This window comes from Oncorhynchus masou, chromosome 14 (assembly GCF_036934945.1).
Source record: "Oncorhynchus masou masou isolate Uvic2021 chromosome 14, UVic_Omas_1.1, whole genome shotgun sequence".
Taxonomy (NCBI): domain Eukaryota; kingdom Metazoa; phylum Chordata; class Actinopteri; order Salmoniformes; family Salmonidae; genus Oncorhynchus; species Oncorhynchus masou.
Window position 1 is genome coordinate 9,704,878 of NC_088225.1, and position 22,880 is coordinate 9,727,757.

Here is a 22,880-nt window from a genome sequence, read left to right on the forward strand (position 1 = left end):
TTATTTAGTTTTACCTGTAGCCTAATCTGACCTTCAATCGAATGCATTCTAATTACAGCTCATCGGCAATCGCACTAGAACTGTTAACTAAACATGGCCATTAATAATTACATAATAACACATGGCTACAACAACAATAAACTGAAGGTATAGGCTATTAAGTTGTGTAACAGTATAACTTTAGACCGTCCCCTCGCCCATACCCGGGCGCCAACCAGGGACCCTCTGCATACATCAACAAGTCACCCACGAAGCATCGTCACCCATCGCTCCACAAAAGCCGAGGCCCTTGCAGAGCTTTGGGGAACTACTACTTCAAGGTCTCAGAGCAAGTGACGTCACCGATTGAAACGCTATTTAGCGCGCACCACAGCTAACTAGCTAGCCGTTTCACATCCGTTACACTTGCACAAATCGATTTGCAATGACTCCAGTAATATAGTCATTGTATCAAATGCTAGACTACAGTAGCCGCCATAGACATGGAAATTAATAGGCTACATGATGGCCAACAGATACAAATGTAGGATATCATTTCCACTTTTAATGTCAGTTTCATTGTGGTCTTTTTCCCTTAACAGAAGCATGCGAGGGAGTTCCATAACTTCAATTTAAAATTTCCACTGAGCATGTGTAAAAACACTTCGCTTACCATGGTTTTAAATAAGCAAAGTCGACATTAGAATGCAGTTTAAACCACCTAGTGAATTTATCTAATGCCACTAGACCACCTAAAGTTTTGTGCCGGTATTTCTTGATGCGCATCAGTTCTAGCGTGTTAATGTTTTATAGAAAAAGGTTTGGAAATATTACTCCATAATGACAATCTAAATAGCCTACCTACAACTGCTAAAAATTCAATTTGAAACGCTAAACCGATTGAAACGCTATTCGAGCGCACCATGCTAACGAGCTGGCCATTTCACATCGGTTACACTGGCATGGGAAACATATGTTGACATTGCCAAAGCAAGGGAAGTAAATAATAAACAAAAGTGAAATAAACAATACAAATTAACATAAACATTACACTCACAGAAGTTCCAAAATAAAGACATATCAAATGTCATTATTTCTATATGGAGTGTTGTAACGATGTGCAAATAGTTAAAGGGTTGTATTTGGGCCAGCAGGGCCAGTAACCAAAAGGTTGCTCGATTGAATCCTCAAGCTAACAAGGTATAAATATTTTGTTCTGAACAAGGCAGTTAACCTGCTGTTCCAAAGCAGTCTTTGTAAATAATAATCTCAACACACACACAACCCCTCTGGCCCTCCCCATCATCACTCAGAAGCAGTCAGCAGCAGATCATAGTGAATTAGGATACATTTTCATCCCGACATCGTTTTCAAAGTTGCTCAATTGTACGAAAATCGCGAACATGGCAACCCTGAATCACCGCCCTCATGTTGGTGCTAGCAAGCCATATACTAGTATCAATAGCCAATAGCCAATCCAGTAGGGTCTGGAAACCATGGTGAGCTTCGATTGGTCAATAGCAACGAGATGTCGCGTAAGCGACAAAAGTTCAATAGTTAAACTTTTCCAAAGATTATGGATATACGGACTTTCCACAATTTTGGTCCCACCCTGTTCACGCTCCCTCGCCCCGCACACTTCTCTTCCATTATAGAAAATGAATGGGCTTCCGTTGCTTAATCGATGACGTGATTCCCAAAGCGCGCGTCGCAAAGGAAATGTTGTGCAAGATCAGAATGATGACCCGCTGTTTTGAAATCCTGTAGATTCCTCATATGAGCAACGTACAATAAAAATAAAGTTATGAAAATCACAAAACAAATCTTATGAGATAGATTCTTTGAAATGAACAAATTAGTGCGTTTTCAGGTCTCTTCGATAATTCATTAGGGCGAACACGGAACCCAAACCGGCTCCACGCGTGCGCCTTCGTGCATAAATGTATTTTGTCTCCCTACACCAAACGCGATCACCACACGCAGGTTAACATATCAAAACAAACTCTGAACCAATGAAATTCATTTGGGGACAGGTCAAAAAGCATTAAACATGTATGGCAATTTAGCTAGTTACCTTGCTAGCTAATTTGTCCTATTTAACTAGCTTGCTGTTGCTAGCTAATTTGTCCTGGGATATAAACATTGAGTTGTTAGTTTACCTGAAATGCACAAGGTCCTCTACTCTGACAATTAATCCACACATAAAACGGCCAATCAAATCGTTTCTAGTCATCTCTCCTCCTTCCAGGCCTTTTTATCTTTTGAATTTATATGGTGATCCATCTACACTTTTATAGTATTACCACGACAACCGACAAAACTTTTAGTCTTTCAATCACCCACGTGGGTATAACCAATGAGGAGATGGCACGTGGCAGCGCAATCTGCGTCAGAAATAGAAAGGAGTTCTATTTTAGCCCTTGGCAACTCAGAGGCTCGTGAGCAGTGTGGGTGCAATAATTGAATAACATGGATTTCTAAATTTATTTTGTGATGCTCGTGCACGCGACGTGTCCGGTCTGGTCAGCATGTAAAATAGAAGTCATTCCAAATTTCTGACACAGATCAGCTGCAAGTCCTGCCTCTCCCATCTCCTCATTGGTTTATAGAAGCAGATACCACGTGCCATCTTCTCATTGGTTAAACCCAAGTGGGTGATTAAAATACTAAATGTTTTCCCGGTTGTGGTGGTAATACTATGAAACTGTAGATGCCAATCACCATATAAATTCAAAGATGAAAAAGCCTGGAAGGAGGAGAGATGACTAGAAACGATTCGGTTGGCCGTCTTATGTGTGGATTAATTGTCGGAGTAGATGGCGCATGCGCACAGCCGGTTAGCCCTTGGCAACACAGACGCTATTTGGCACGTGCGAGCAGCGTGGGTGCAATACTTGAATAACATGGATTTCTACATTTATTTTGCAACGCCCGCGCTTGCGAAGTGTCCGGTCTGGTCAGCATGTATTAGGCAAAGCCATAGGGGCCTAAATTACATTTTGTGGCTACAAATGTAACAGTTAAAGAATATTTCGAAATATTTAATTTACTTCCTGACAAGGACATTTTGTTGTTTGTGTTAGATAAACCTATTTTTCTATTCTTAACACATTTTCCTCAATTGTTTTTTTTAGTCATTTTCACAATACGATCAGTGACGATTTTAGCATGTACATCTTGGTGGGGCAAAAAAAAAAGTGGGATGCATGCCAGTAAAGCCACTACACTACACAACACAACACATGAATTACACTATAACGGTGTCAAAAGGTGCCCATAAACTGTTAGGGCCTACATAAAGAGTCCCAACAGCAGTCCAAATTGTTGTGTAATGTTTGTCGAATGGCCGATGAGCACCGATACATTTTATCTTTATTTTCTCTTCATTATTTCTCTTCATATGACAAGGATTAAAAAGGATTTGCCAGTAGACTTGATTCATGATGATGACTACTAGCTAAGATTGGGAAAGTATAATGTTGACATGATCAGTCCAATCAAAGCTTCTGTACACGTGATTTGACATCATTTCTGTGGCCAATGACCTTGAGCCTTCTTGGAAGGGCACTTCCAAGCAGCGTAGCCAAGTGGTTAGAGCGTTGGACTAGTTACCAGAAGGTTGCAAGTTCAAATCCCCGAGCTGACAAGGTACAAATCTGTCATTCTGCCCCTGAACAGGCAGTTAACCAACCGTTCCTAGGCCATCATTGAAAATAAGAATTTGTTCTTAACTGACTTGCTTAGTAAAATAAAGGTAAAATAAAAAAAAATCTAATATAACTCTATGGCAGGACCCAAAGGCCTGAAATGTTGGATGCCTACCCTTACCAATGACTGAAGCTTGGCGATTGCATAAGGTTCCCATGAGTGACAGAACACTGAGCCAATCACAGCGCATTGTTCTTATTTTCTGCTGACCCGCCCCACCACCACAGAAAGCATTGAGCTGTGATGAAACACCTGCATTTTGGAGCTGCCTTACTCAAGAAAACAAAGAAAGAGACCATGTTTGTATTCAGCTTTATTAACCCAATTATATATATATTTTGACACGTATAAATGCCAAAATAACATGCAAAACAGGCAAGCACTATATATACATATATATATAAATATATATATTTTTTAATTATCATTGTTTTGCTAAAAATATGGGTCTCAAATGACGGGTCGCCACTGAATACAACAATAATTATCATAATAAAAAACTCAATATTTTAATGATAACTCAAAGCAATATTATACAAAAGGTTTCTTAATACAGTAGTATTGACATGAGAGGACTGTGAAACAAAAGATCTCAACAGAAGTTTGTGTAGACTACATACAGTGGCGAAAGGGGTCAGGGGAGATACTTTCTCTCCTAACAACCAGAGGACCAATATTGATAGAAATTCGATACTGACCATCCCTTTGTACAATATGATTTGTTCTCTCCTTCCCTATAAGCTCCCCCCTCCCCCTTTCAATCTATTCGCCAGGTACTCTATGGGCCCTTAAATGTTGAGGCACTCATTTTTACAGACTTTAATAAATATACAGTTCTATATTTTATATTACATACACAAAAGGCTTTGAGTTTACATGAAGTAGCCTAAAACGTATGCATTTACATTGTAGTTATATACACACCCTGGCCAGTTTATTAGGTACACCAATCTAGTTCCGGGTCAGACCCCCCTTTGCCTCCAGAACAGCCTGAATTATTCGGGACATGGATTCTACAAGTCAAAAACGTTCCACAGGGATGTTGGTCCATGCTGGCGCGATGGCATCGCGTAGTTGCTGCAGTTTGGACGGTGATCCACCAGCCTGTAACTCCACACATTCAGAACTCACATGCAGTCAGGCATGACTGTGATGCAGTTAAAACACTGAACACTCCAGATGCAGTGGAACAGTGTAGAGTAGTAACAGAGTTGCTCTGACCCCCAAATGAGACATGAGCTCCCCTAAATGATTTCCCCACTCTTCTTTCAATCGCATTCATTCTCCGCCTGTCTGCCTCTCTGATGTCTGTTTTGAGCTTTGCAACAATGTTTCAACTGGGCCCTCGCATGAGCTTGGGACAGACAGCTGTAGTTGCTTCCTGTATTTCAGCCCCTTTTCTGGTGTCCAGATTTTTATATATTTTTTTCTGTCAATTTGTCAGCAAGACGCATCAATGAATTCAGGCTACAAGAATGTAGGCTTCCTGACAATCACCGAATGTCATCACACTTTTTGGTGTTTTGTAACAGATGTCTCTTTCCCTTCATGAAATGGCGGGTGCACTGTTGGAAGCTGGAATTATTTTGTGGACAAAAGTGCACAGGTAGCTTCATTTTTGAAGTGATTTCTTTGAGAATCAGATGAACGCATCATGACTGTTTGTGTTCATGACACATTAAAAGGTAATAATGTTTACCATTGCAATACATCTTTACTATTAGTTCCCCCCCCAAAAATGTAGGAAGTCGTGTAAAAAAATGGAGACCCCCTTCATGTCACGATATAATCCGTACTCCGGGGAAATAATACTTTTCACATGTAGGCTACATTAATTGGTTTCAGTGATCATTGTGCTCACAACCTAAAGAGGTTGTATGCATCTACTGTTGCACAGGAGGTTGGTAGCACCTTAATTGGGGAGGACGGGCTCGTGGTAATGGCTGGAGTGGAATTAGTGGAATGGTATCAAATACATCAAACATGGTTTCCACGTGTTTGATGCCATTCCATCCACTCCGTTCCAGCCATTATTATGAGCCGTCCTCCCCTCAGCAGCCTCCATTGTACTGCAGGTTTACACTCCAAGCTTCTTGTCACAAGCAAGACATCACATCCAGGCAAAGGAGACATTCTCAAACTTTCAACCATGTGCTGCTCTTCAAGCAATTGCTTAATGTGACAGAAATTACATTGTCATCAGACCAAACAAAAAAAAATACATTCAAAATGACATAACAATTCCCTCGTTGGTGCTTATGCAACACAAACCAGTTTTTTCAAAACCAGTCATATAAAACATATATTTCAATTCAGCCAATTCCCAAAAAGTTTTCACCTTGTCCATTTGCTGCCTCTTCGTGTCCTTCCGAGAAAAGATCAGCGACACTTTGAATGTGTAGAATAGATCATATAACTCACACTAAAAACAGAGGTTATTCTATCTCATCAGGTTCTTCAGTAGAAGGGGAAATAGAGGGACTGATCTGTACTTCAAATCTTAGTGCTAAAAAGGAAAGGGAGTGCATATGAAGCACAGGGAGGTTGGAGGAGAGTCAGGAGACACTCCCAACTATCACAATCCAGATCTGCATCTGACAGCTGAATGAGTTGTGACCAGCCCCTCAACCACCTCAACCACTTGGTCTCTCACTTTGTCACTTAGTCTCTCAGCAGGGAAAGAGAGCTCTTCATTCAGTGGCCCATCCCAATAAAACTCGTTCTCCTAGAAGTAGATGTTTGGCTGAGACAGTTTAGTCATCGGGAGCGGAGTGTCCCGGCCGCCGTTCTGCGCCACGTTGCCGTTGGGCGTGCTGCTGAGCTTGGCCTTCTTCAGGCTGTAGCGGCCCATCTTGTTGTTCTTGTAGTAGATGGAGTAGATGACGACAAAGATGACCGAGATGACCACGACCATGAAGGCCACGAAGCCCGCTATGAGGGGCAGGTAGTCCTCTGTGACCAGAGAGACATAACAACAAACACCCATTAATCCATCACACTCTGTTAACTTTCTGGCGCCACCTCAGACTGAACCATTTCACCATCAAATAGAGAAGCGTCAATACACTGATTTATCCTACTTCCTACAACAGGAAAGAATAAGCACATATTACTTAACATAATATTAAATGATCCCACCATTCAGAGCAGATCTACAACATATCGTAAGAGTTGGGACATTGCTCAACTTTACCCTTGAAATAGTTTTCTACAAGGCAACGGTCAGTACTAAGCTAAACTGCCAAATATTCAACAACTTTACCCAACACTCTTCAATGAATGATGGATGTTCTACCTAGCCTCACCAGGTGCCCTCTGCAAGGAGTTTGTTTGATGCCTGATCTAATATGTGAATGAAAATATACGGTCCCCTCATCATCTCCTCATGTTTTTCAGCTTTGGTTCAAACTCCCTCACACAACAGAGATGTACTACATGTATCTGACTACAGAATGTGGCAGGAGGAGAGCAGTTCAGAAACCAGTAACTAAGAAGTATTGGATTAGTCAACGGGTAAAGGACAATGAGGAAAACTGTATAGTGAAAAGTTAATAAGACAATTTGTTCAGAGAACATTAATCCGTCAACCAAAGAATAGCAGACACAAAGAGAGAAAGGAGACCAGAAAGACAGGAGGAGGAAGCAGACCAGCAAGAAGAAAACGTCCTACAAGACTTTCATAAACAGTAAATAATGAGTTAATAAAGGGTTTAATCCAGTTTAATAAAGGTTCCATTACCATTTAAAACCACCTCTACCACAATGAAGCTCATCGCCACATCGTTGGTGGCGGTGCAGTTGTAGAGCCCTGCCTCAAAGACAGTCAGGTTGCCTCCCGCCTCACTGACATGCTTCGCTGGGTCATAGACCCACTTTATCCTGGGCTGTGGGTAACCCTCAGCCTCACACACTAACTCCTCAGGATAGCCCCTGAACACAGGTATCCTCACTGGCAGTCGGGATGCATTGATGCATGGCTTGTCTTAGAGAGAGAGAGGGAGGGAGTAAAAGGGCGGGTGGTGAAAATATGACAACACATTTCTTGAATGAATTACTGCAGTGAAAGAAACAAACGCAATTGTGAGTTTGATTATTTTCTTCTAACATTAAAAGACAGTGGAGTGAGACTTCACCGTAGAACATTAGGCAATTATGGAATGTGCTTTGAGACAAGATATTATCAAATGTTATACAACGTTAGCGTGGTTTGTATATATGAACAGTTCTCAGCAACTCACAGTGCACAGTAATGCTGAGAGGTTCTGATGTCACTGTAGGATGGGGTTGTGGTCCCTCTGGTCCCAGGTCCAGTTCTGCTCTACATCTATACTGAGTTCCATTATCATCTTTACTTGGGCTGATCATCAGAGTAGCTGACACATCCTCTGGTCTCTTACTGACGTTACTGTAAGTTACATTATCTAAGGGTTCATTCCCTTTGTACCACTTCACAACCAGGTTCTGTAGAGGAGCGATGTTCTGAATGTCACACTGCAGCTGGTACTGTGTCCCCTCCACCATGGGACCAGAGTGGCTCAGAACAGAGATGGAGACTCTGTCTGGAGTCTCTGTAGACGAGGTCAACAATGTAAAAAACCCTCAATGCTGATATACAGTTAAATAGAAACATACCTTTCACATTCACAAGGAGGAAAATACTCACTGTAGAGAATGACTGGAAGTACTTTTAAGGGTTGTTCGCCATCATTGAGATTGAGGTAGCATTTGGGTTCTATTGTCCAGTCTGTCAAATTCTTCACAGTCCAGGTGACAACAATGACATCCGGTTCTAAACCTGTACCTCCGAATGTGGCCTCCCAGCCCATCCCCTCGTGGTCTGTGGATGATGTGCTGCAGTTGACTGAGACTGAGTCTCCATATCTCACCACCAATCTGGGAGGGTTGAGCTCAAGAGGACAGGCGGCATGTGCCAGCCCACCTACAGGTCAGACCACATGGCAGAGACCATAATCAGCTAATTTGCATTCTCATGCAGACATACTGTAGCTTTAAACAAAAATTATCCTATGTCTAGGCCTAGAATGCAGAATGGTAAACTAACAAGAGGTTCAAATTAGTTGCCTTTTTCAGAAGGCAGTTGCTAATCAGTCATTTAAATATAGGAAATACATTTTAGAACGTTTTATATTGGACAAAGACATAACCATTAAGACACAACTTTAAAAAAATACATTTTGTGTCATATGTCACATCATCTTCACTGCCAGCATACAGATCTTATTCGCTAATACATTGCCCTCTCCTGGTTATTCCAAAACGTGTTATTGGTTCTTAGTTTATCTCTCTGGGCACTATGAAAGACAATCCAGTTATTGCGGATTTGAATTGTTCTTACCCCTGTTAACTGGAATGTCTGGTATAGTTTAGCGTTATCAATGTTCCTATTCTGCTTGAAATTCGTAAATCTTTCAATACCGGTACAACAAAACTAACTGTACCTGCCATCCAGAGGAGAAGTACGGGAACCCCAAGAAAAATCCGACTAAATATTATTTCACACATTTGATATTAAACTAATATTTTATTCCCAGAAAGACGTAGAAAAATTTAGGTATTCCTTGCGGTCAGTGTCTGATGTCAAAGTGTCCAGTGTCCACATGCATACTACAGCCCAACTGTTCAACAGGCGCAGCGGTCAGTTGTCTCACATTATATTTTGGCTCTGTATTGAATTACAAGAACAGGACCGGGAAATAGTGAGAAGTCACGTGCTCTTTACTGGAAGACCCCTTCGAACGATTTCAGCCATCAAGCGCAAGAAAACTAACAATATAAACTTGGGGAATTTCCATGGAACAGGACCCGGCACCTCGTTTGGACTTTTTCATTCCGGAACCCATTTTCCATGATGGATGCGGTTGCTCTCTTCGCATGAAAAATGATTTCCACAGTAATGTAAAAATTATAATAAAAGCAATCAGAGTTCATTCAAGTTGCCTGCTCTGTATTAATCCTGCCCCCTAAAAAACGTAATGTGAAAACGTGCCTGATATTCTACAGTAAGAATGTATTCGAGTTGGGCCCGACAGGGTTTATGGTTTGCGAAACATTGTAGAGTCTACAGACCAACGCGTGGCCATTGCTGTGGTCGGAGAGAGAAGCGCGCCTATGTCTCTCATAGAATTAGATTTGACATTCACTTTGTGACCTCTCTCTGCTCTGATAGATACGAGCCTGCAACTGTCATCTCTTCAGCGTTGCTCTTAATCATTTATTTCACCACTGATAAATTGAAATACATTTGCCAAAATTATAGAATTATTGTCTGTTCAGAAAGAAATGAAACAATTCAGAAAACACCAGTAGTAGGTATATCATTCATCCAAAGAGGATCAATAGTTTTTATTTATTTTTATAGCCTATAGTTGTGTATTGTGTGTAGCCCAATCACAAGGCATGCCTATAGTCAGGGAACTAAAAAGATTGATGGAAAATGACAAGGTAGTTACACCGGGTGGAACAGGGGAACCCAAGAGCAGACTCAGATGAGGAGACTGGGATGAAGTAACCAAGGTATTTATTGAAACACGGGGGAGATGGAGTGCAGGTCAGGGGAAGCTTGGGTGGGTTGCAGGAAACCAGGTGCGGAGGCTGAGGCTGGAGCGAGAGGGGTTGAAACAGGGCAAGCAGGTCCAGATGGGAATCCAAGGGAGTAGTAGAGTGGGGAATCCAGGACAGAGTAGCAGGATGACGAGACGTGGGACTGAAGACAGGGACCAGAGTCAGAGCAGGCAGAACTGTAGCTGAGAGGAAAACAGCGTCAGGCAAGGAAAACAGGCACATGCCCAAGGCACAACAAACGGCAAGCAGCACAGACTGACTGAGCAGAGATTACAATCTGGCAGTGTGGAAGTGGCAGGGCTGAGTATTTGTAAAGGTCTTGATTATGGAACAGGTTGCAGCTGGTGGGGATCTGTTCTGACTCCAGCACACCTGTCTCCGCCCACACACACACACACACACACACACACACACACACACACACACACACACACACACACACACACACACACACACACACACACACACACACACAGAGGGAGAGAGTACTGGGGGAGTGGCGGCAAGTCAAGGAGACACAGGATGAGCAGTAGAGGGCGTGGCAGGAGCAGATGTAACAAAGATAGAGATTTAAATAGCAATATTAATTTTTTGCTGAAAGGCTTTATGCCTAATCATCTCAGGTTACCAGCTCACAGATTGACACCCCCTCAACAGCATTAGGCAATGTGATGCAGTGTTTGTGTTCTTCCATTTCAAACAACATTAACAGTTCCATCACATTTACATAATAAGTCATTTGTCTTTTAATTTTGTTGTGTATATTATTTATTTCAGGGGAACAGTCGCTCAATTGATTGCATCTATTTAATTTCAGAATATTTATATTCATATTTTTATTATAATTTTTCGTAGTGTTGACATTAGCGCAGTAGGGCGGAATCTTTGTGCATTCTAGAATGACCTGTTATTTCCAGTTTCTCTCTGCAGTTTCCTGTCTATTTATGAGACTCGTGGAAAGTACTAAATATCTTGGTCATGTGATGTGTGCTCTGGTAGAGTGGATGCAGAACTGAGTGGTGAAGTGGTGATGATATAATAAGTCATCAGATGAGGGGGAGGTAGTGGGCGGTGGGATGGCTCCATCCACAAATAACATCTCTGTTGGCTTAGACTGATATTTAGTTAGAATAGAGATGTTGAGAACACAGAAATGCCTCACTATCTTATACACTATACAGGCTTTATAGCAACCCACAGGTGGGCAAGTGCAGGTGGGAAGAAACTCAAGAGCTCCATCCAATCAAAAGGCGTATCTGCTACTCGTCTGAATGGGTCCCTCAGTCTAGTTACAGTAGGAGTCTGGACTAATACAATGGAATTATTTAGCTAAAGCTCTAGGCTTTTAGATGATTTCTTAGCCCTACATCATCCATCAGCCAAGGTCTTGTCTGTGTTTATAAGATACGGTGATGATAAGTCATACCAGGCGATCAGAACAAGAGAAGTATTTACAAAATTCCAGCTGCTGCTATTTCTAAGCAGTTCTAGACTTAAGTTAGGGTCAGAGGCTGTTCTAACTAGTTGTCAGAGAAAGGGGAGGTGAAGAGAGAGGAGAGACAAAGTGATATACAGGGGAGGACTGGACTCCCCGTAAGAACAAACAGTGTGTTCTTGTTGCAAAAACAAGCATTTGAATTCCAATCATGTCTCTGACACGCTCACTATTCAATAGTGCTCTCATACTGTAGTCCTCTCAAGACACTCTGAGTCTGTGCTATATGTCCTACATCCACGTGTAAAGTTTCTATTCAATGTCCAAAAACGCTATAGAACGTTCATACAGAGACACTCAATGTGAACAATAGTATTCAATGTAAATGGATAGATCAAAGATGTTGTTATTGACCACCAGCCAAAAGGAAACTTTAATCTCCACCCAGGGCTATGCGTATCTAAGCAACAAGGTCAAAGGCAAAGTAAATAGTTGTCAAATGGGACAGATATTTTCAGAACTATAGCTGAGGAAACCAACATTCAGCTTTCCTCCCGCTGCCCTCTGTCAACCTTGTGCATGCTTTGATTGACCAGAGATCCTGTAGCTCCCCTGTACATTAAAGCAGAGAGACCTGGAGGGAGTTGACACGTTGCATGTTGGGTTTCAGTTTCCTGTGGATACAACATTTCAGTTTCCTGTGGATCAAAGGACTAGTTTGCACCTCAGTGTACTCAGATGTCAAACAAATGCAAATATACTAGAGGATTACAGGACACAGTAGGTGTTCATCCCACACATGACTTTCCCTTAACATGACACTTTCAGTCCTTTTTTTAAAGCAACATTGACACCAGAATACGTGACAACAGTGCATCATTTGCAGGACTGTACATCCCTTCTAGCAACATAAAAAGAACAGAGAATGCACCAGACAAATGAATACACTAACACAGAGGAAAACAGTACAGTGTGTTCAAGAAGGTAGAAATTGGGGAAAAGGAAAATGTTGGCACCCTCTTACACTGTTTCTGAAATGTAGAATGTGTCCCCTTGTCCCTTGTGTCCCTCTTACAGTGTATTCATCTATTCACCCTTTTGCAGGCCTATCCCATTCCATTTCTCTCTCCTCTGTTTCACTGCTCTCTGTGCCTCTCAGTGTGTGTGTGTGTGTGTGTGTGTGTGTGTGTCTGCGTGTGTGTGTACAGTCAGTGTGTGTCCCACTCCAAGGCCAGCTTCTGATAGCTTTGTAATGCCTTGATACAGGACACTGACGGCGTGACCTTGTACCCTGTTGACAAATTAAAGACCACGTCAGCTTTGGTGACCAGACTGTATTTTCTCACACTTCTGAGTACAGTCAACAGTCTCGTTGTTAACACAGTTCAGTAAGCTGTTTAAAAGTGTAAAAGATAGCAAGTAAAACATGGTTACATTTTGTGGAGCACATTAAAACAATCTGGTTGTTGTTCATTTAATCCCTGACGCAAACCTCTGAAATATCATTATGTAGAATACATGAGCTCAACAAACGCCCCTCTGTATCTGCACATTCTTCTTGGGGATACTGGAATTTAAAAGCCATTTCCCATATCTTGCCAATTAGAATAAGGCCTGGTGAGTGGATGAGTAAGTGGGTTGGGTACTCTGGGTAGCGGGTACTTTCCCAAACATTATTTAGAGCTTTTGAAAGGGGGTTTCTAACTAAACACCCACAAGGATGAGTCAGGGTTTGTGAAACACATATTATTCTAAAGAACACACACTGGCAACCAAGTCTGCACATGCTCTGTGTTTAGTCCTGAGTTTTAGAAAGATAAAAACAACCCTGACCTGTCAGCTGCTACAGACTGGTCTCATAAACTAGACGTAACATAGTTAAGGTCAAATCCAGGACACTCAAATTAGTATGATATGTTATGTTTGGTACGGTTACATAAGAATGTAGGTTACTTATGACAAAAATGAAAGGATGGTAGGTGGGCGTATAACGTGAACGTCTAGCAACCCAACGGTTGTGCGTTCGAATCTCATCACAGAAAACTTTAGCTAATTAGCAACTTTGCACCAACTTACTACTTTTTAGCATATTACTTAACCCTTCTCCTAACTTTAACCCTTTAACCTAACTCCTAACCTTGACCCTAACCTTAAGCCCTAACCCGTAGAGCTAGCCAATGTTAGTGTTAGCTGCCTAGCCATCCAGCTAACATTGGATTGGAATTGCAATTCGTGACATATCAAACGAATTGTAACTTGTAACCTATCATACGAGATGGATGATGGACATCCACAAATTAATACTTACCATACGAAACATAACATAGCATGGAGTGTCTCGGATTTACATAGAGAATGATAGGAAATGCTCTGAGACCAGGTTGCAGGACGATGGCTGCCCAGAGGACTATAACTACTTCCATAATGATTCTTGTCTGAAGACTCAAACTGAATTCTTCCGCTGCTCTATGTTTGCTACATATAGTACTACATACAGCATTTTCAAAACGCCGTTTTGCCCACGTGTGTTACAACTCTGGCTCAACCCATTGGTTTTTGGAAAGGTTAGAATGTGATAGCATTCTAGAAATCGTTGGGGAGGTACTCAGATCCAGACTAATAACAGAGAAGAAACTAACGTCTGTAGGCGTATCATTTGACTGGAGCAAAGAGTTTGGGTAGCCAGGCAATAATAATTCATGATGACAACAGAACTGCAGTCTCGATCATCTGCAATGGTGTGATCGATATCAGCTAATCTTAGCTCAAATCAGTCACATATGTAACGGATGTGAAACGGCTAGCTTAGTTAGCGGTGGTACGCGCTAAATAGCGTTTCAATCGGTGACGTCACTTGCTCTGAGACCTTGAAGTAGTAGTTCCCCTTTCTCTGCAAGGGCCGCGGCTTTTGTGGAGCGATGGGTAACGATGCTTCGTGGGTGACTGTTGTTGATGTGTGCAGAGGGTCCCTGGTTCACGCCCGGGTGATGGGCGAGGGGACGGTCTAAAGTTATACTGTTACATTGGTGCCGTGACCCGGATCACTGGTTGCTGCGGAAATGGAGGAAGTCAAAGGGGGGTGAGTGTAACGGATGTCAAACGGCTAGCTTAGTTAGCGGTGGTACGCACTAAATAGCGTTTCAATCGGTGACGTCACTTGCTCTGAGACCTTGAAGTAGTAGTTCCCCTTACTCTGCAAGGGCCGCTGTTGTTGATGTGTGTAGAGGGTCACTGGTTCGCGCCCGGGTATGGGCGAGGGGACGGTCTAAAGTTATACTGTTACACATACATGAATGTCCAGTAGGCCTACAAGTTTCACATGGCCATATACTTATTCAAAGTTAACATGATTGCCATCAACATTTTAAAAAATGATTTTGTTACAAAAAAAGTTAACCTGTAAATGTCATTTGACATTGGTATGTCCTAGGGAGAGCACAAACGGCTGTTTTGAGCTTCTCCGCCAGATTCGTCTTGGTAATAGTGAGGGGAGGCTGACGTGAGCCTGACATACCCCCAACCTGAGTCTTATGGACCAGACAGGTTTGTCTGCTCCAATATGGCATTTTATTTTCATTGGCCAGTTAAATTGTGAGGTTTGGAAATAAACTTTTTTTATTGATTTGTAAATATTGATATTTATAAAATACAATTGCACATCTGAACCACCATCTTCTTTTGTAAATAAAAGTCAACGTCTGCACCAGATTCTGTCTGACTCCTGAAACGTTTCTGCTCTTACACCTGCTACAAGGTCCCTATTTTACAATGATGTAAACGTTTCTGCTCTTACACCTGCTACAAGGTCCCTATTTTACAATGATGTAAACGTTTCTGCTCTTACACCTGCTACAAGGTCCCTATTTTACAATGATGTAAACGTTTCTGCTCTTACACCTGCTACAAGGTCCCTATTTTACAATGATGTAAACGTTTCTGCTCTTACACCTGCTACAAGGTCCCTATTTTACAATGATGTAAACGTTTCTGCTCTTACACCTGCTACAAGGTCCCTATTTTACAATGATGTAAACGTTTCTGCTCTTACACCTGCTACAAGGTCCCTATTTTACAATGATGTAAACGTTTCTGCTCTTACACCTGCTACAAGGTCCCTATTTTACAATGATGTAAACGTTTCTGCTCCTACACCTGCTACAAGGTCCCTATTTTACAATGATGTAAACGTTTCTGCTCTTACACCTGCTACAAGGTCCCTATTTAACAATGATGTAAACGTTTCTGCTCTTACACCTGCTACAAGGTCCCTATTTTACAAGTATGTAAACGTTTCTGCTCTTACACCTGCTACAAGGTCCCTATTTTGCAATGATGTAAACGTTTCTGCTCTTACACCTGCTACAAGGTCCCTATTTTACAATGATGTAAACGTTTTCTCCTGATCCATCTTTCTCTGTCACACGCCCCTCAGTGCTTATGTAAGTTAACAAACTTTCCTGGCCAAAACCAGTCACTTGTTTTCCCTGATTGGGTCCAATCTGGACGACGTACTGTATGTGCTCTGAGGGAAGGGATACTCTAATTCCATACAAACTGGGAAGGATCCAGCTATCCAGATGTTGCCATTCTTTGTTTGCCAATCATCATGAGGAGTAATTCAGGGAAAAATCACTCACGGAGAGCATAATGTTAGCCAGCACAATGTTTGAGTATTATAAATTAAAGATTTTTTGGCTGCCTTAACACAGTAGTCAACCAATTCTGATTTTTTTCCACTAGTGGGTCTTTTGAGCAATCAGATCAGCTCTTTTGACAATAATTGGGCAAAAAAATCAGAATTGGGCTGCCTGTGTAAATGCAGCCATAAAGCATAAACTTGGTTCTGTCTGAACTTCTAAGAATACTCCTATCACATGCTGATAACTAGATGTGTTTTTTATCATACAGTATACTAGAGTCATACTCCAGAAGGGTTTAGCCATTACTCCCCATATCCACTGCAATTTGGGTGGCAGTGGTTGTTAATTACTCAATCATAGACTTTCCAGTCGGGATACTTAAAACTCGTTATCAGCGTTACTTCCACTTTTCCAGTCATTTTAAAAGAGAAACCATTCAAATCAAATCAAATCAAATTTATTTATATAGCCCTTCGTACATCAGCTGATATCTCAAAGTGCTGTACAGAAACCCAGCCTAAAACCCCAAACAGCAAGCAATGCAGGTGTAGAAGCACGGTGGCTAGGAAAAACTCCCTAGAAAAGCCAAAACCTAGGAAGAAACCTAGAGAGGAACCAGGCTATGTGGGGTGGCCAGTCCTCTTCTGGCTGTGCCGGGTAGAGATTATAACAGAACATGGCCAAGATGTTCAAATGTTCATAAATGACCAGCATGGTCGAATAATAATAAGGCAGAACAGTTGAAACTGGAGCAGCAGCACGGCCAGGTGGACTGGGGACAGCAAGGAGTCATCATGTCAAGTAGTCCTGGGGCATGGTCCTAGGGCCGCGGTTCAGTTGAAACTGGAGCAGCAGCACGGCCAGGTGGACTGGGGACAGCAAGGAGTCATCATGTCAGGTAGTCCTGGGGCATGGTCCTAGGGCTCAGGTCCTCCGAGAGAGAGAAGGAGAGAATTAGAGAACGCACACTTAGATTCACACAGGACACCGAATTGGACAGGAGAAGTACTCCAGATATAACAAACTGACCCCAGCCCCCCGACACATAAACTACTGCAGCATAAATACTGGAGGCTGAGACAGGAGGGGTCAGGAGACACTGTGGCCCCACCCGAGGACACCCCCGGACAGGGCCAAACAGGAAGGATATAACCCCACCCACTATGCCAAAGCACAGCCCCCACACCACTGGAGGGATATCTTCAACCACCAACTTACCATCCTGAGACAAAGCTGAGTATAGCCCGCAAAGATCTCCGCCACGGCACAACCCAAGGGGGGGGGCGCCAACCCAGACAGGATGACCACATCAGTGAATCAACCCACTCAGGTGACGCACCCCCTCCATTCAACACTGTACAGCAAATAGTTGGGTGGGGAACTTTCTACACTCTAATGAACAATGGTAAAGGTAAATAAGCAAAGCAAAAAAACAGGCAGGAACCAGAACAGACAGGAAATGTCTACTTTATAAGGATATTTTAAGGACAGGAGCCATGGCGCACAATGAGTCTCCTCCAACCAGAGTCTAATCAGGAGTTGAGTCAAGAGCAGCAGAAACAGGCTAGTGATAGTTGATGACACTGATGGAGGATACAGCTCTCCTCCTGCTCTTATTTGTATCAGGGTCACTTAAGCCCAGTTGTTCTGGATAAGAGTGTCTGCTAAAAAGTATATTTTTAAAAAATGTATAAACCTGTATTTTCTATGGTAGAGTAGGTCAGGGTGTGACTAGGGTCTTTTGTTCTAGTTTATATTTTCTATGTGGGGTTCTAGGTTTGATTTTCTATGTTGGTGGTTTGTATGATTCCCAATTAGAGGCAGCTGGTTATCGTTGTCTCTAATTGGGGATCATACTTAAGTAGAATTTTTTCCACCTGTGGGTTATGGGATATTGTTTATGTTTAGTTGCCTGTTAGCACAGCATTGTCGTCAAGGTTAGTTTATTCTTTATTGTTTTGTAATTGCTTAAGTTTCACTTTATTCGTTAAAAGTAACAGATGTGGAACTCTACGTATGCTGCGCCTTGGTCCAACCGTCATTATTACGAACATCGTGACAGGCAGTGGAATTTCTTTGAATTGCACTGAATTAAATATTACTCACTGTCACTCAAACTCTAATTCTACATCCTGTGGGTTGTGGCTAATTCAATTCGAATTTCAACTCATGAGTTGAATGGGAGTCAATTCCAAAATTCTGAATTGAGACCCACCCTAAATCCTATAATTGAATGATTTCCTGTATGTCCATCTTTTTGGATCCATCCTGTTAAGTCTGCGTTCGCGCTCAGCTGGAGACAATCTAACCCTGCCCAGTTGCATGGGCCCCGAAGGAGGCGAGTTGGCAGCCCTCTGTGATTCCCGAGAGAACTCGGGTGACATCGGGTTCACTTGAACATGTAGACTTCGGGGGTCTCCTGGATTCCTCGAGGCGAGGTGGGAATTGAGGGTGATTGAGAGCAACAGGGCTCAGATTCCCTCTCCCTCCTACGTTCTCATTGCCTCCCGTTGATCCGAATGGTCAAGGTTTTGAGGGAGACAAGGTCCATGAGCAGCTCCCAGGCTACGAGCTCATCTTCGATCACCTCTGGTAATCCATGAAGCAACATGTCGAACAATGCTTCCGGGTTCCAGGCACTCTCTGCCGCCAACGTGAGAAAATCCAGAGTGTAGTCTGCCACACTATGGGAGTCTTGACATAGCTGGAGCAGCTTACGCGCAGCCTCTCTCCCAGACAACAGAGAATCAAACACCTTACGTACATCCACCACAAACTCCTCCAGATTGAGGCAGACTGCGGACTGCTGCTCCCACACCGCCGTGGCCCAGGTGAGAGCCCTCCCGGACATCAGCGTTATGAGGTACGCTATCTTTGAGCGGACCAAGGGGAACGAAGAAGGCTGCAACTCAAAGATGAGGGAGCCCTGGGAGAGAAAGGCCCGGCAGGTCCCAGAGTCTCCAGCATAGCACACCGGAGGAGGTAAGCAGGGTTCTTGGGAAACTGAGGTAGGCTGGGAAGAAACGCCACTGGTCGCAGGGTTGCTGAGAGTCTTGGGGATTACTGGTGTGGCCCGCTGCCTAGTAGGGAATCTGCGGTATTGCTCCAGCAATGTATTGGACGACTGGTCATGGCATTCTGCCAGGGTATGGAGTCCCTCCATAACTCCTCGTGTCATCCAATGGTGGCTACTTCCTGGGAGACATCATTGTGGAGCTGGTCTGAGTCTGCTGGTCATGGCATTCTGCCAGGGTATGGAGTCCAGTACAGGACGGTAGGCAGGCTCGGGGTCAGAGCAGGCGGAGGTTAGAGTCAGGGAGGTACAGGACGGCAGGCAGGCTTGGGGTCAGGTCAGGCAGAATGGTCAGAACCGGGAAAACCAGGAAATGAGAAAAGGAAGACTGGAAAACACTCCGGTAAGACCTGAGAAGACAAGATGAACTCGCAACAGACAAACAGAAAACACAGGTATAAATACACCAGGGATACATTGGGGAGACAGAGGAGACATTGAAAATTTTAGCCCTTCGGCTGCTGCCATAGAAGTGCCCATTCAAGAAGGCTAAAGGTCATTGGCCACAGATAAAAGTATGTCAAATCACGTTATATGTACAGTAGCTTTGATTTGACTGATTATGTCAACATCATACTTCCACAATCTTAGCTAGCATTCATCATCATGAATCAAGTTGACAATCTATTGGCATATGAAGAGAAATTATGAAGAGAAATTATAGACAAAACGTATCGGTGCTCATCGGCCATTGGAAATAAATATTACACAATCAAGTTTGGAAGGAATCAGTGACAGTGGCTGTGTGGTCCCAAATCTAGTATTAACTGGCTCTTTTCTAAGTTTAAAATGAAAAACATTCAACATTGGCCATGTTGTCAAAGTAGCATGATTTGTGCTGCGATCTAAACAACTGTTAACTCGGAGGACCGCCGTGCCACCTTCCTGTTCAAGTGAGCTGAGCACAACAATGTGAGTCCAAAAATGTATTGTATGCTGCTTCATAAATGATGTAATATGCTAAGGAGATTTGTATACTGTAGCTAAGAAAGTAATACCGTTCCAAGATGGCATAGCAGTTCAGACGTCTTTTGTCCTCGTCTTGACGTGTCCCGTATATATATATATATATATATATTTAAAACTTTTTTCACATACCTTTTTATTTATATTTTTTTATTTTTCCATAAACTCATCTTCAAAACACTCTCCTGCAACCCGACTCACCAATTTATATTTATAAAAAAAGAAAGTATTATTTACTTCAAATCTGTAATCCTCCATAGAAGCTAACCAGAAGCTAACCAGAAGCTAGCCAGAAGCTAGCCAGAAGCTAATCCAGAAGCTAGCCAGAAGCTAATAAGAAGCCAATCAGAAGCTAATCAGAAGCTAGTTAGCTTCTTTACTGGCTAATCATTAGTATTCAGCTAACCACGGTTTGTGGTCATCAGCTAGTTTTGTACGGCGCGGCTCGGACCGGAACATACCAGCCCTATTTTTCTCTCCATGTCCCTGGATTTCAACCGCTAACTCTGGACATTCATACCTGGATCTCACAGCTAGCTATCTGCTATCCGTGTGACTATCGGCTTTCGTCGATTCCGGAGCAAACAGCAATTATTCCGGAGCTAGCCAGCTGAAGAGTTCCATCAATCTCTCCTGGGCTACAATCACCTATCCGGACCCGTTTTACTGCCAACGCGGAGCCCCACCGGGCCTTCACAACTGGACTACCAACGTTATCTACCCGTTATCTACGTTATCTACCTGAACGCCCATCTGCGGTCCGCTAACCATTAGGTCTATTCAGATAGCAGCCGATAAGACAGCTATCGGACAATTTATTAATTATTATTATTATTATTTTATGTTATTTTTTTGTGTGAATTGGATTCATCCCCTCTACCACACGGAACCCCACTAATCCTACCGACGGAAACGCACGAGGTGGCTAATAACAGACCTCCATCCTATGCTAGCTTGCTACCGATGGCCCGGCTAGCTATCTAAATCACCGTGACCCCAACCAACCTCACTACTCACTGGACCCTTTTGATCACTCGACTAAGCATGCCTATCCTTAATGTCAATAAGCCTTGTCCATTGCTTTTCTGGTTAGTGTTTATTGGCTTATTTCACTGTAGAGCCTCTAGTCCTGCTCACTATACCTTATCCAACCTATTAGTTCCACCACCCACACATGTGATGACATCTCCTGGTTTCAATGATGTTTCTAGAGACACTATCTCTCTCATCATCACTCAATACCTAGGTTTACCTCCACTGTATTCACATCCTACCATAACTTTGTCTGTGCATTATACCTTGAATCTATTTTATTGCCCCCAGAAATCTCCTTTTACTCTCTGTTCCAGACGTTCTAGACGACCAATTCTTATTGCTTTTAGCCATACCCTTATCCTACTCCTCCTCTGTTCCTCTGGCGATGTAGAGGTGAATCCATGCCCTGCAGTGCCTAGCTCCACTCCTATTCCCCAGGCGTTCTCTTTTGATGACTTCTGTAACCGTAATAGCCTTGGTTTCATGCATGTTAACATTAGAAGCCTCCTTCCTAAGTTTGTTCTATTCACTGCTTTAGCACACTCTGCCAACCCGGATGTTCTAGCTGTGTCTGAATCCTGGCTGACGAAGACCACCAAAAATTCTGACATTTTCATCCCAAACTACAATATTTTCAGACAAGATAGAACTGCCAAAGGGGGCGGTGTTGCAATCTACTGCAAAGATAGCCTGCAGAGTTCTGTCCTACTATCCAGGTCTGTACCCAAACAATTTGAACTTCTACTTTTAAAAATCCACCTCTCTAAAAACAAGTCTCTCACCGTTGCCGCCTGCTACAGACCACCCTCTGCCCCCAGCTGTGCTCTGGACACCATATGTGAACTGATTGCCCTCCATCTATCTTCAGAGCTCGTGCTGCTAGGCCACCTAAACTGGAACATGCTTAACACCCCAGCCATCCTACAATCTAAGCTTGATGCACTCACTCTCACACAAATTATCAATGAACCGACCAGTTACCTCCCCAAAGCCTTAAACATGGGCACCCTCATAGATATCATCCTAACCAACTTGCCCTTTAAATACACCTCTGCTGTCTTCAACCAAGATCTCAGCGATCACTGCCTCATTGCCTGCATCCGTAATGGGTCAGCGGTCAAACGACCTCCACTCATCACTGTCAAACACTCCCTGAAACACTTCAGCGAGCAGGCCTTTCTAATCGCCCCGGCCGGGGAATCCTGGAAGGATATTGATCTCATCCTGTCAGTAGAGGATGCCTGGGTATTATTTTTAAATGCCTTCCTAACCATCTTAAATAAGCATGCCCCATTCAAGACATTTATAACCAGGAACAGATATAGCCCTTGGTTCTCCCCAGACCTGACTGCCCTTAACCAACACAAAAACATCCTATGGCATTCTGCATTAGCATCGAACAGCCCCCGTGATATGCAGCTGTTCAGGGAAGCTAGAAACCATTATACACAGGCAGTTAGAA

At 42.9% G+C, this 22,880-nt stretch overlaps 1 protein-coding gene across 1 annotated transcript; it reads right to left on the minus strand.

The window, feature by feature from the left end:
• Positions 1–4,171: 4,171 nt before the first annotated feature.
• On the minus strand, positions 4,172–9,384 carry LOC135554149 (intercellular adhesion molecule 1-like). The gene is made up of 5 exons (XM_064986246.1): positions 9,147–9,384; positions 8,351–8,626; positions 7,926–8,255; positions 7,427–7,669; positions 4,172–6,639 (listed from the first exon to the last, which is right to left on the minus strand). The coding sequence occupies exons 1-5, from the start codon at positions 9,208–9,210 to the stop codon at positions 6,413–6,415; spliced, it is 1,140 nt and encodes a 379-aa protein (XP_064842318.1). The 5' UTR covers positions 9,211–9,384; the 3' UTR covers positions 4,172–6,412.
• Positions 9,385–22,880: the final 13,496 nt, after the last annotated feature.

Bases quoted from the DNA above. Each gene is read 5' to 3' on its own strand.
- LOC135554149 (XM_064986246.1), bottom strand. From the start codon at position 9,210: ATGTGTGAAATAATATTTAGTCGGATTTTTCTTGGGGTTCCCGTACTT. The intron at 8,256-8,350 runs GTGAGTATTTTC...CCTCGTCTACAG, and splicing joins ACTTCCAGTCATTCTCTACA to AGACTCCAGACAGAGTCTCC. The intron at 7,670-7,925 runs GTGAGTTGCTGA...TCTCTCTCTAAG, and splicing joins TCTCAGCATTACTGTGCACT to ACAAGCCATGCATCAATGCA.